Source organism: Glandiceps talaboti, chromosome 23, assembly GCF_964340395.1.
Source record: "Glandiceps talaboti chromosome 23, keGlaTala1.1, whole genome shotgun sequence".
NCBI lineage: Eukaryota > Metazoa > Hemichordata > Enteropneusta > Spengelidae > Glandiceps > Glandiceps talaboti.
The window spans coordinates 12286883-12299046 of NC_135571.1; the positions used below are offsets into that span (position 1 = coordinate 12286883).

A 12164-nucleotide genomic window follows, 5' to 3' on the forward strand; every position below is an offset into this window, starting at 1 on the left:
CGCGCAGAAATGACACAATACCCATCAGAGATTAAACAAAGAGATACGTGACACCCTACAGAATAATGGTTTATTCCATATTGACGTTCGTTGTAATGACGCACTGTCCAAGTTCGTGGTAATCGACTGCTGTGGGAACTATCAATGTAGCGCCAAATTTCACACGTTGGTGTATTTCCTTACCCGATGAAAAATTACTCATGTAATTGCAACATTTATATTTCCTTAATGGGATATGATTCGTTCTCGACTTTTCTAGAGTAATTATATTCATTGTATGATTCAAATTTATATTTTTAGACCAATCCTGAGTAATAACATATGAGATGATTATACTTGAAATATTTTCGTACCTCCATGATGAAATGTAACATAGCAACGTACACGTGTTATGGTTTTCGTTGTTGCAAGTCGTGACCGGCCATGAGTTAAAACAAATATATGTATAACGCATTTCATTTTAACCATAACGCTTCCAAAGTACACTAGGAAATAACACCCCCACCCCGCTCCACCTCCCCTTCCCTGACTTTCACGATCGATCAATTTATTGCTTTATCGACTACATATACATGTCTATGATCTTATTCGAGTCAATGAAAGTTATTCAATTCTACTATAAATCAATACCCCATACTTTCGTCTACCCCTCCCCCCTCCCCCTCCCAACTCAGGCGATCTCAGGGTTAAGGATTAAAGAATGTGTTAGATGGGAAATAAGATAGATTAAGCCATAGACCCTCCACACACGTGGGTGGAAGGTCTACGATTAAACCTAAGCATGGATATGAAAATCTTATATTTAACACCCAACATAATGGTAAGGAGGTAGGGGGGGGGGGGGTTGTAAGAAAGAAATAAACAAACAAACAGGCACGGACGTAGACACACAGACACAGATACACACACAGACAGGCAGACAGACAGCTACAGGTGGACGTACGGACGGACACAACCCAATGACGATCCCAAAGCTACCCCCCCCCCCCACATACATTTTCTTCCTTTCCTTTCTACCACGCGGATTCAGATAACAGTTCCTATTAAAGTACCCTCGTTTACATTTCCACATAGTCAGGTATCCGTGTCCCAGAAAAGTAGACGTAAATATTCTTGAAATAAATATGTCCCGTGTTAATTTTGGAATGAAGAGAAGAAGTGACCTAATAACAAACAATGTCAAACAATTTCGAAGTTCACAGATCTTTTTTAAAAGTGGTATAAATATTTTGGGAAACGTGTGCTCCGAGAACTCCCGGCGATACAATGATCTCCGAACTTCGCCACCATACATGTAGCTTGGAACTGCACCAAAACATGAGTCCATTCTTACCTCCATCACTCAAACTACCCCCGGTATCAATCTATCATCTCTTAGCAATAATGATACTTCCGTTTTGGCTGATTGATCAACAATATAACGTAGAACGTGGGATGAGTTTTGATGATACAAATTCATTTACCGCCTCTCGTTCAAGATCAGTAAAAACAAACAAAAGTCTTTCATAGTTCCTGTTTTCATTTATGTGTGAGAAAATTTGACTTTTTATAATAGTGGTATTCTCACCGCGATTATGGTGTTTGTCTTAATCATGTATGACATATGGATAACTTACTAGAGGTATCTTAGCAACAAACCACCAAACGAAAACAGCCCTGACATTAGGAATCGTAAGTCGGGACCGCTTATACAATGGGGGGGGGGGGGGGCGAAGAGGAGGCGGCGTGAGAGGGGTTATTGTGTGTGATTTCCCTCTAAAATAAACTTGCATACATTTATATAGGTGTGTTTTTAGAGGACTCGGATAAGTGACATGTGAGCATCTAATGTTATATATTTATTGGTGCGACACGCGAACACGCGGAGTGAGTGGCCGAGTTTTGGGCGTAGCTAACATTTCTAACTTACCCTCTGAACTTACCTCTGTATGTCTTCAATTGCCATTTAATTACAGTACATGATACGATATAAGATAGTGTTATTTTTAAAAGCCCAGCTGTCTATATCAAATTGTTTACAGAAATTCCAACTACAACTTGATAAAATATTACAATCTTGAGAGACACTAAAAAGCTAACAAAATAAATTGACTAATTCATTTGTGTGCATAAACAAGAAAAAACACATATTCGATTTTTGATTTATTTGAAGAAGACGCCTGGCATCTATCTCAGAAATAATTATTTAGATTTACACTGGTTAATGCGTGAAAGAACTCTGTTTTTAAGTGCACTCTTGACCCCCATTTTAAGAAATTATTTTATCAGCTGTGTTATGCCGTTATACCCTGCAGGGTACTATCGACCTCTTACCTCCAAGAACATCGTGTAAGAACATGAAAAAATGTTAAGAGTACATTTTCTGAATTTCTGATTTTTTTTTCGTTTTGAATACCATTTTCGGCACAGGACCATTTATTTACATTATCTTCATGATTTTTAGACTAAAATAAAATTCTGACGTTTAAAAAAATTGCACAAAACTGAAAAATGTGTTGAAAATTTTTGGATGCGAAAGTGCGAAGTACTGTGACATGTCGTGCGACACCCAATATACTTGACTGGATCAATACATATTTCGACACTTTACGGTTTTTTTTTTACTGATTGGGTGTCCATATTGCACCAACACTGAGATCAGATATATCATCGTCGCAAACCACGACCATTTTACGGTACCGTTCTTAACGAGTCGGTCCCTACTATTTCGAAGTGTAGCGGAAATAACAGCTCTGGTTTGCGAGAATGAGATATATAGAAATACTCACAGCCAACACAACGACTAATTTTATACTTACAATTATGTGCTCCCTAGTCATGTCATGTCAGTAAATTGGATCAAAAAGCTGTGTTTTGTGTTTTGAAAGAATGTTATTGTTCGTGTGAAATTACCGTAAGTAATATTAACCTTCGTGAAATTACCAAGGTTACCGTTAATTGTCCACAGGTCAGATTCGGACACGCTATGTCCGTACCTTCAAAGTTGCCAAATATGGTCATGACGTCATGAGACTTTGGATTTTAAAATGCTAATAAACGTGACCACCTTGAAACTAAAATTGCATACACATTCTTAAATAAGGCACATTTCTGGTATTCCAGTTTAAAATAAAGTTGAACTGAAATGAAAAATCATACAAAAAAGGTTTCCCCCGAGAAGAAAAAAGAAAAGGAATGCAAAATTATTGACAGTGACAAACACAAATACAAATACTGATTTCCAGGGCTGCATAAACTAAGAAAGGGGACCGTTTCTGGGCACCCCAAACCTTGTTTCCAGACACCCCAAACCATATATTTAACTGTTCTTCTGCCTCACTGTCATTCAATTTCAAGTCGAACAGAATGATAAATCAAACTGAATAAATCTGACGTGATTCTAAAAACCATGCAAACCTCGACTAACTTTACATCACGGATGATTGATTGCTAAAATAATCACGACCGTTGCCGTACAAAACAAGAGAAGCTGTTAACCCATCGCTTTATATAGGTCTTGCATAATATGGGTGTATATTTTCAAAATAACCAAGAATAATATGAAGCTATGCAGGGCATGCTAGGAATCTGTGTACATTTTCCGATATGACCTCTGACCTCGACTTTCTTCATATGTACAATATAAACATAACTTGAACACTCTAGACGCAACATCTTTTGTTTTTATGATTTCCAAAAATTGTTCATTTAAATACAAATAGAAAAAATCATTTTTTGAACTTGAAGTCAAACTTTGAGGAAATCTATACATTACTGTAATTTAGATTTCGAGAGCAAAGTTTAAAAACATATCAAAGTTATGATTAATTTTCGAAAAAAAACACTATCACTAAGATCTACTAGGAAACCTCTCTGCTGAAAAAAATGAAAACAGCAAAGCCAAACAGAAGACAATATAACGTAACTAAAAACTGCCAGTTACCACGTTTATTTTCAGACTAAAATACATGAACAAATAATAAGATAAATGTAGTTGGTAGCCTGTCTACTGGCTGGAATTGTAACCACGCCACACTACGTTCTTCACCCCAATGAATGTAGGGTATACAACGTAGTGGAGTCACAGACAGGTCATATACATGGTGCACTTATGGCAGTCGACAAAATCGAAAGAATCCCTGACCACACTGACTGAGGGCGCTATTACAGAGTTTACCAACTTTCCCTGCAACTTTCGACACTTGTTGTTAAAGGTACCTAGACAGTTACATCGCCCTCTATGAAAGACTGTGCTCTATTTAAAGAATGAAACATGCCCACTCAGGGAATATCACAATTTAGTGCCTTCGGAAGGGGTGCTGCACTTTTACCAAACTTGTTTACAATACCAAAACCACTCCTGACATTTATAAAGCAAATTCAGTGAACTGTGCGTGTGTCCAGTATAACTTCACCAAAAAATTTCCATACCTTGGTGAATTCCTAAATTTCATAACTTTTGAATGGGTTCTTAGCACCATTCATTGTACTTTCCTTTGTTATTACTACTTAGTCAAATTCTGCTTGATATAAACTTGCCTGTCTTAAACTGTAGTGGCATTTATCTACATGACACACAAGAATAACACCTATTATGATGCACAGTACAGATAGATACAGAGAAGTTCATATGACAGTTGAAGGCAATAGTGAATGAATACATACATATTGTCAATAGTGGGCAATATCACCTTGCAGGTAATAATCTATCAAAAGGTCACATGATTCAATTTAAAAGTCATGTGATTTGATTCTGACCAATGAGAGCTTCTGTCAAGGTGTGTCACCCATGGACTGTACCATTCAATGGGCACATTCTCAAAGGTTAGGTTTGAAAATGTGAGGGCAAAAGAAGACATCTATTACCCCCCCCCCCCCCCCCCCCCCAAGGGCTGTCATGCAACCTGACTAGAAATAATCTCTACATAACAGCTCAAAGGGTAATATGATGTCTACTAGTGTACAAATGAAATCAGGCAATAAGTGTTTTATAACACATCACATTGTCTGGCACATATTATTTCCATAGTGAAAGCAAATCATTGAAAAGACTTCCCTAGGGAAAATAGAATACAACTAGTGCACACTCTATGCAAATTGAGGTCACTATAGGTCCATACCATGTGACATGATCTAAGCCAATCACTGAAAGCTGTATGAAAATAATGAGTTACAAAAGAGTTTATTATCTTCAAATCAAACAAAACCACACACCATAAATGCTCTATTCATAGCCCCTCCACGGTCTATGCTCTAATCAAGGAATAAATCACGATTTGCCGTGTACAAGTTTCTTGACGGCTAATTTGTATTGTTCTAGTGATTCTTGCGACTCGTCTTCATTATGTAGGTTTGTTACTGCATCTTTGTATACCTTCACTTCATCACACTTTACTATATCTTCTTCAATTTGCACATTTTCCAGATTTTCAGGCTGTGGAAATATGATGAAAAAAAGTCTTAGCAAAAAACTACAACAAAGTTTACTAAAACTACAATTGATATTTGTGCAGCTAACTATTTCTGAAGGAAATGTGAAACACTTGATATCATGGTAAATGTTTGTAATATTTAAAACAATGTGTGTGTCAGTATGTATGTCAATATGTATGTATGTATGTATGTATGTATGTATGTATGTATGTATGTATGTATGTATGTATGTATGTATGTATGTATGTATGTATGTATGTGTGTGTGTGTGTGTGTGTGTGTGTATGTCTGTATGTATGTATGTATGTATGTATGTATGTATGTATGTATGTATGTATGTATGTATGTATGTATGTATGTGTGTGCATATGCATGTGTCTATATACATATGTGCAGTGCATGTGTGTGTGTGTGTGTGTGTGTGTGTGTGTGTGTGTGTGTGTGTGATTTTCCATTTGTATGTACATGATTGAGTTGTGATTGTTCTATCTACAGAACCATTCCTATAATGTTGTACAATTCAGTAAATTCCTGTCACTTACCTTATGTTTCATATTTTGTATCAATTCTAACAAACTCTTCTGTGATTGGCTGCCATCCCAGATGTACTCCTCCATGTCTTCATCTGATTTGTCAGCTTCCCAGGGTTCCGTTTTCTGTCATTAAATCATTAGAAATCCTACAAATTATCCTTTTCTATGTTATTCAAGGTATAAAATCAGAATGATTTTGATATGTTAATATCAACTTTACATATCTTTATCATGTGTCATGTGACCATCACATGACCTTGGTAAACATACTTCAGTCACATATTCTAGATTATTTCGTTTTGGTTTTGACATGATTTGAGATGTTTCCTCTCTGATAAGTATTGAACCCAAGAAATTGAGTTACAACATAACATACAAGTAATTCAACTTAGTAAATCTACAAACATCTAGCAAGTTGATAAGCATTTTGATCAACACAAGAATTCATCACAACTCACCCACGACTCATGGTATATTACTGTTAATAAATACACTGCATAGTCATAATTCTGCTTCTTGACAGGGCATCTGAAAGAAAAAAAGAAAAAAAAAAGAATATTGTGGGAGCCTCTATGATCCATATTCAAAGTATAGCAGTGGAGCCTCAAAAACTTGTCAAAATTTGCAGTATAACTTCTTTAAATCAAGAGTTCTTGTTTAATGGATTTAACACAAACAAAATTATAGGATAAGTATCAATCAGGATGACCTTGGCATTGTCTGTAACAAAATAAGACGTTTTGTCTGTAACAAAATAACAGACGTTTTGTTTGTAACAAAATAAGATGTTTTGTCTGTAACAAAATAACAGACGTTTTGTCTGTAACAAAATAAGACGTTTTGTCTGTAACAAAATAAGATGTTTTGTCTGTAACAAAATAACAGACGTTTTGTCTGTAACAAAATAAGACGTTTTGTCTGTAGCAAAATAAGATGTTTTGTCTGTAACAAAACAACAGACGTTTTGTCTGTAACAAAATAAGATGTTTTGTCTGTAACAAAATAACAGACGTTTTGTTTGTAACAAAATAAGATGTTTTGTCTGTAACAAAATAACAGACGTTTTGTCTGTAACAAAATAAGACGTTTTGTCTGTAGCAAAATAAGATGTTTTGTCTGTAACAAAATAACAGACGTTTTGTTTGTAACAAAATAAGACGTTTTGTTTGTAACAAAATAAGATGTTTTGTCTGTAACAAAATAACAGACGTTTTGTTTGTAACAAAATAAGATGTTTTGTCTGTAACAAAATAACAGACGTTTTGTCTGTAACAAAATAAGACGTTTTGTCTGTAGCAAAATAAGATGTTTTGTCTGTAACAAAATAACAGACGTTTTGTTTGTAACAAAATAAGATGTTTTGTCTGTAACAAAATAACAGACGTTTTGTCTGTAACAAAATAAGACGTTTTGTCTGTAGCAAAATAAGATGTTTTGTCTGTAACAAAACAACAGACGTTTTGTCTGTAACAAAATAAGATGTTTTGTCTGTAACAAAACAACAGACGTTTTGTCTGTAACAAAATAAGATGTTTTGTCTGTAACAAAATAAGATGTTTTGTCTGTAACAAAATAAGATGTTTGTCTGTAGCAAAATAAGACATTTTGTCTGTAACAAAAGACATTTTGTCTGTAGCAAAATAAGACATTTTGTCTGTAACAAAATAACAGACGTTTTGTCTGTAACAAAATAAGACGTTTTGTCTGTAACAAAATAAGACGTTTTGTCTGTAACAAAACAAGACATTTTGTCTGTAACAAAATAAGATGTTTTGTCTGTAACAAAATAACAGACGTTTGCTCCAAATATGTCGTGTAATCCATAACATTTCTACAGAGATGTTATACTACAAACTACAAACTACGAATTCAATAAAGGTGACAAGTACTGGAGTCGTATTATAACTAGAACTATGCGTTATACTTACCTATCAGTGATAATAGTTAGTACATCAGTTTCAGGATCATATCGATCTCCAACAAGTTTTATTAGTTTCCTTCTGGCATGGAGATCTAATTCCAAACTAGACAGTTTTATCTACAACAAATGTGTGTGTACAATCAGATCAAAGTTAATAGTGAGTGTAGAATGGTGTGCATTCTTAGTCAGCTAGGGAGTCATGTTAGACTCCTTAGCATAAACATGATTTATGTGGACCAGTGGACCAACTGTACAATAGAAAAAAATTGTAGTCAGCTAGGGAGTCATATTAGACTCCTTAGCATAAACATGATTTATGTGGACCAGTGAGCAACTGTACAATAGATAAAATTTGTAGTCAGCTGGGGAGATTACAACAGTATCATGAACTATTTCAGTAAGCAGAATATTTCAATAGTTTTTTTTTCGTACAAAATTAAACAAACCAAGATTAACACTTAAAACTTTGTATAATAAAACATAAACTTACCCTAAGTTTGACAATTCTTGCCTTTGGATGTCTTAGTGATGAACTTGAAAACAAATAATCTGACATTTCAAATTCCAAAGGAAAGTTCTTTTCTATTTTCTCATCTGAGTCCAGGGCTGCTGGCCACTTTGTACAAAAAGCTGTAAAGAGAAAAAAACAGAATGTTGTTTTATGCTTGTGTAAAAATATGTCTATTATGGCAGGAATACCGACTTTGAAAAATGCTTTTATTAGCAAAGGTCTTTATATCATTATATATATCCAAGTTTTGTTGGTTTTTTGGGTTGGAATTGCTCTCAGCATATTTTCTTGAAAATATAAATACAAAATAAAAATACACAATTCTACAGATTTTCATTCAGGTTTGACATGGTGTGGCAGGTCAACACTGCACATTTATTTACTATCATGTCACTGTAGAACTGTTGAGGTTTCCCCAGTCAGGCCACATGTACATGCTATCCTGGAGTCACCCAGGTCCGGCAAACACAGCATCTGGTAATCTAGTTCATGTGAGACATGGCTGAGTGGTACAGTCTACCCATCAAGTCTAGAACACTCACCCTGGGTTTGTGAGTGAGACATGGCTGAGTGATACAGTCTACCCATCAAGTCTAGAACACTCACCCTGGGTTTGTGAGTGAGACATGGCTGAGTGATACAGTCTACCCATCAAGTCTAGAACACTCACCCTGGGTTTGTGTGTGAGACATGGCTGAGTGATACAGTCTACCCAATGAGTCTGTAGAACACTCACCCTGGGTTTGTGAGTGAGACATGGCTGAGTAGTACAGCCTACCCATCAAGTCTAGAACACTCACCCTGTGTTTGTGAGTGAGACATGGCTGGGTGATACAGTCTACCCATCAAGTCTAGAACACTCACCCTGGGATTGTGAGTGAGACATGGCTGAGTGATACAGTCTACCCATCAAGTCTAGAACACTCACCCTGGATTTGTGAGTGAGACATGGCTGAGTGATACAGTCTACCCATCAAGTCTAGAACACTCACCCTGGGTTTGTGAGTGAGACATGGCTTAGTGATACAGTCTACCCATCAAGTCTAGAACACTCACCCTGGGTTTGTGAGTGAGACATGGCTGAGTGGTACAGTCTACCCATCAAGTCTAGAACACTCACCCTGGGTTTGTGAGTGAGACATGGCTGAGTGATACAGTCTACCCATCAAGTCTAGAACACTCACCCTGGGTTTGTGAGTGAGACATGGCTGAGTGGTACAGTCTACCCATCAAGTCTAGAACACTCACCCTGGGTTTGTGAGTGAGACATGGCTGAGTGATACAGCCTACCCATCAAGTCTAGAACACTCACCATGGGTTTGTGAGTGAGACATGGCTGAGTGATACAGTCTACCCATCAAGTCTAGAACACTCACCCTGGGTTTGTTAGTGAGACATGGCTGAGTGATACAGTCTACCTGTGGGTTGCTATATATGTTGCAAAAGTCCTAATAATTCATCTTTATTCACTTACCTTTTAACACTGCACAGTGTTTCTTTACAGCTGGTGGTGTTAAGTGTAAAAAATTTGGAATCTGAAAAAACAAATTTCTTGAAACATTTGAATGTAATAAAAGGTACGATTGCGTAAAGATATTAAGCAAATTAATGACTCTATGCAATCTAGACTGACAGCTCAGCCATTGTAGATTGTGTAAAGATATTAAGCAAATTAAGGAGTCTACTAAGTCATGTTAGAGACAAATTACATGAAGTTAGGGGTCCTTAAAATCAACTTCAACCAACCTCTCGCTAAAAATTTTTAGCATTGAGCTTTCAGTCTGTGTCTTGGTCAATGCTCCTAATATACTATGGGCATACATACATACCTTCATGAGTTCTGTGTTACCAGTTTTTGATGGATGTACTCCCTTCCTGACTGGGTAACCCATTCTGACAGGTAGAGGTACAGCTGAGGGTTTGAAGGTCATGGCTGTTGGCCACACTGATGCCCAGTCTTGGTTTGCTTCCATCTTAAGATGTCTGGGTGGTGGCAACTTGCAGAAAGATGAAAAAAAAACACAAATAAAATACCACATAGACAGAACAGTTTAGTCTTCAAATTCATTTCTGTTGTCGGTGGCTTTTTTAAAGTAAAAAACTGTTTGCAGGAAAACAGTGCACAGTCTCCGGGGGGTGGGGTGATAGGGAGGAACCACATTAGAATTGATGGAGATGTGCCAGAGTTATCAGATTACATATCCATACCTAGTTGCATACTACATTGTTGAGGCAGTACAATGTGGTAAACCATATGCCTCTGTACTAAACCGTCCAAAACATACCAGCCAGAAATATGCCCTCTGCGAGAATGAGGCACTATTAAAGTCTGTTTTCGTTGAACTTTCAAACTACATTGCATTTTCAGTAAGACTGGGGTTTTTTTGTGGTTGTTTGTTTTCACTTACTTGTCTCTTCTGAAGTCTTTTCATGTCTGCCATTATCTTGTTTTTTCTTCTGTTTGTTGTCATGGATAAATCTAGATAAAAAACAATGAAACATCACACTACGTGACTACTGATATTACATGATATCAAAACTTGGTAATGGTATCAATAAGGGTGGAAATCCTATTGAATTGTACAAAGATTCCATTAGAATTTACCATTATATATACAGCACTATTAAGGTAAGGCAAGGTAAGGCAAGGCTAGGCAAGGCAAGACAAGGGAAGGCAAGGCAAGGCAAGACAATGTAAGGTAAGGTAAGTCAATGTAAGGTAAGGTAAGGCAATGTAAGGCAAGGTAAGGGAAGGCAAGACAAGGGAAGGCAAGGTAAGGTAAGGTAAGGCAAGGCAAGGTATGGTAAGGTAAGGTAAGGTAAGGTAAGGTAAGGTGAGGCAAGGTAAGGCATTATATTTCAACCATGGATGTGACTATATAGTGAAACATCCCTGGTGAAACACAGTCACCCTTTCTCCTTATCACAATTCGGATGTCCACAATTCATTATTGATTGAGTGAGGTTTAGCAAGATCTCTCGACCCCACATGTCATATTAGTACATTCTATATTTCACATTACTCTCAATTTGACCAGACAAATACTCGTACAAATGTACATCCTGTGTGTACGTTCACCAAGATTCTTTCATTGAAGTTTCAAATCTGGCACTCCGGTGACTCCGGCTGAAAATAATTACAACTGGTCATTTGTGAAAGTTTGGAGTACTTACCCGGCACCTCAACTCCTGGGAGACTTGAAGACAGTGCTGAATAACATGCTATTCTTTGTATATTACTATTGGTTTCGAAACTCACAAACAGTGATGGAGATTTAAGATTTTTTGCTGCAGCGTGAACAACTCTGTACGCCGCCATTTTGTAAAACTAGTCAAAGGTGAACGTAGAGGGCGATATTCACAACAGTGGATGGCCAGATATAGATGGGTCAGATCACACAGCACACACTCTGAACTGTCGGAGTTGCCATATATTTAAAGAGAGAGAAACAATTTGATATAGAAACAAAAAATAATCATAAAATATGATAAAGGAAAATCAAAATTTAGTATTTTACCGGCAATAAATTTATACCAGCAACTTTGTCAGTTGTCCGTCGTTCGTTAAACTATCTACATTTGTGGTAATAAACAGATATATAGATAATAATAATTTAAAAAAATTAATCTCAGAGTCTCTATTTTTGTATGTATTAGAGCGTTAAGGGGTGATGCTGCTGTATCCAGCTCAAATTATCTGACCGCATGGGGGCGTGTTTCTCTATCGTACTAAACTTGAAATGAGCCACTGCCCGGGCCTGAGTTAGAGTGCTTTGTTTCGACGCAA

At 36.7% G+C, this 12164-nt stretch overlaps 1 protein-coding gene across 1 annotated transcript; it reads right to left on the bottom strand.

The window, feature by feature from the left end:
* Positions 1–4935: 4935 nt before the first annotated feature.
* Positions 4936–11682, bottom strand: LOC144452954 (small ribosomal subunit protein mS35-like). Its single transcript, XM_078144190.1, has 9 exons — positions 11552–11682; positions 10786–10856; positions 10207–10374; positions 9852–9912; positions 8357–8496; positions 7874–7983; positions 6404–6473; positions 5960–6068; positions 4936–5415 (listed from the first exon to the last, which is right to left on the bottom strand). Exons 2-9 carry the CDS (start codon positions 10846–10848, stop codon positions 5249–5251), a joined length of 888 nt encoding a protein of 295 aa, XP_078000316.1. The 5' UTR covers positions 10849–10856; positions 11552–11682; the 3' UTR covers positions 4936–5248.
* Positions 11683–12164: the final 482 nt, after the last annotated feature.